The sequence below is a fragment of the Lycium ferocissimum genome, chromosome 9 (genome assembly GCF_029784015.1).
Source record: "Lycium ferocissimum isolate CSIRO_LF1 chromosome 9, AGI_CSIRO_Lferr_CH_V1, whole genome shotgun sequence".
In the NCBI taxonomy this organism is placed as follows: domain Eukaryota; kingdom Viridiplantae; phylum Streptophyta; class Magnoliopsida; order Solanales; family Solanaceae; genus Lycium; species Lycium ferocissimum.
The window spans coordinates 32963481-32965750 of NC_081350.1; the positions used below are offsets into that span (position 1 = coordinate 32963481).

At 35.3% G+C, this 2270-nt stretch overlaps 1 protein-coding gene across 1 annotated transcript; it reads left to right on the top strand.

Annotated features, from left to right (window-relative positions):
* Positions 1 to 1221: 1221 nt before the first annotated feature.
* Positions 1222 to 2270, top strand: LOC132069422 (ethylene-responsive transcription factor 1A-like). The gene has a single exon (XM_059462768.1). It carries the CDS (start codon positions 1281 to 1283, stop codon positions 2211 to 2213), a length of 933 nt encoding a protein of 310 aa, XP_059318751.1. The 5' UTR covers positions 1222 to 1280; the 3' UTR covers positions 2214 to 2270.

A 2270-nucleotide genomic window follows, 5' to 3' on the forward strand; every position in this document is an offset into this window, starting at 1 on the left:
ATTTTATTATTGACCAATTACAAAATGCCATTTGGCTTTTTAAAAGAGTTAATTTTAACTTGTTAGTTTGGGGGTACATTTGAGCCAAAAACAAACCTTAAGGGTATTTTTAGACCTAAAAGGTGGATGGAAGGATATTTTTAGGCCAAAAGGTGGAAGGAGGGTATTTATGGCCTTTTGAACAAGTTAGGGGTATTTATGAGCCTTTTCCGTAGTTACTATAGTGAGTCTTTTGTTATGCGTATCTTTGCATTCGATATTTAGATCTCATTTAGGTTATAAATAAAAGTACGCAAACAATTAACTTTTTGTACTTTTTATGTTATAAACGAAAACAATATACTTGTAAATTTTAAAATCTCAATTGATTTTCATATCTCATAAATTAAAAATTCAAAAGACTAATAAATTACTACTAAATCCATAACTAGTTGTACCACACGTATAAAGAATTAAAATCTATGGAACATATGCATTTTAAATTAATTGAGAATTTAAATATTTCAAGTTTGACGTAAAAACTCTACAATTGTAGGCTGTTTCGTAAATTCTAATCTCTTAGTGATAATATAACACTTGAACTTACGAATAATTTTGTCCAAACTTTCAACAAAAGGAAATTCAATAGTTTTCCCTTGAAGGTTGTCTAAGTGTTTAACAGTTAACTCTTCTACCTCCAAGTAGCAGTAGGTTGAGGCTCTTCATCGACACTTTTGTTATCACATAATATATATTTCTTACAAAATATTATTACACGCTATTTGAGTATGGCTGTTATAGAGAGGTAATTTTATGAAAAGTGTATCGCTATAATGGATGTCATTGATGTTATATGCAGAATCTTTGTTATAAAGAAGTCAAATATAACATGAAAAATCAGTTCCGAGAAAATTAGGCCGTTATAATGAAATCTTTGTTATAACGAATGACAATTATAGAGAGATTTGACTGTATTATGTTAACATTCAAAATTTCCAATTTCCAATTTCCAAATACACCACGTGATGATTGAAACTATCTTTCCCTCTAAACTTAAAACTTTTCTCTATTTAGAAGTGTCGAGGAAAGCTCCAAATCCCCACACCAAAACCTAACAATCCTTCCACAAACAACTTATTAATCATTACAGTAATATTATCTCCACCACGTGCATGAACCATTTCTCATATAAATATCCCATTCATCGCTTTCATCAAGAAAGCTCACAACTTCCTCTTTTATCTCTCTGGTTTCTCTACTACTAAATTCACTTGTCAATACAAATTAAACCCTACAGCAAAATGTATGCAAATTGTAAATTAGAAAATGATTTTGCAATTCTTGAATCAATTAGGCGTCACTTACTTGAAGACTGGGAAGTTCCGTTAACTAGCTCCGACAACTCAACAACCTCAGATATCAGCCAAAGTAACAGCATTGAATCCAACATGTTCCCTAGTTGCTTGTCGAGTGAATTCGATACAGCTGGAATTTCCCGTAAGAGTATTTTCAATGAAGACAGTGGATTTGGATTCGAATCAGATCCTTCTGAGTTTACAATCCCCAGTGTAAAACTGGAGCCACAAATGTCCATTGAATCACCTGAAACATGGAATTTACCGGAATTTGTGGTTCCGGTTAAAGTGGAATCTCTGTTAACGAGCTCCGACAATTCAACAACCTCAGATATCAGTCGAACCAACAGCATTGAATCCAACATGTTTCGCAATTACCTATCCAATGAACTCGATACAGCTGGAATTTTCCATAACAATATTTTTAATCAAGACACTGGATTTGGATTAGAACCTTCTGATATTCCAATCCCCAATGTAAAACTGGAGCCACAAATGTCCATTCAATCACAAGAATTTGTGGCTCCGGTAAAAGTGGAATCACCTGTGGCAGCGCAGCCAAAAGCGGCGAAGCATTATAGAGGTGTGAGAGTGCGGCCATGGGGGAAGTTTGCGGCGGAGATTAGGGATCCTGCGAAAAATGGGGCAAGAGTTTGGCTGGGTACATATGAGACAGCGGAGGATGCAGCGTTGGCTTATGATAAGGCAGCGTTTCGCATGCGGGGGTCACGTGCATTGCTGAATTTTCCGTTAAGGGTTAATTCTGGTGAACCTGAACCTGTTAGAGTTGGTTCTAAGAGATCGTTGGTGTCGCAAGAAAGTTCTTCTTCATCGTCGCCAAATAGAAGGAAGAAGGTAGCTAAAGGGACGGAGTTGTAAGTATTAATCAAGTGGGTCCTGTATAGTAAGAAAAAGATAAATCAATGGATTTGTTCT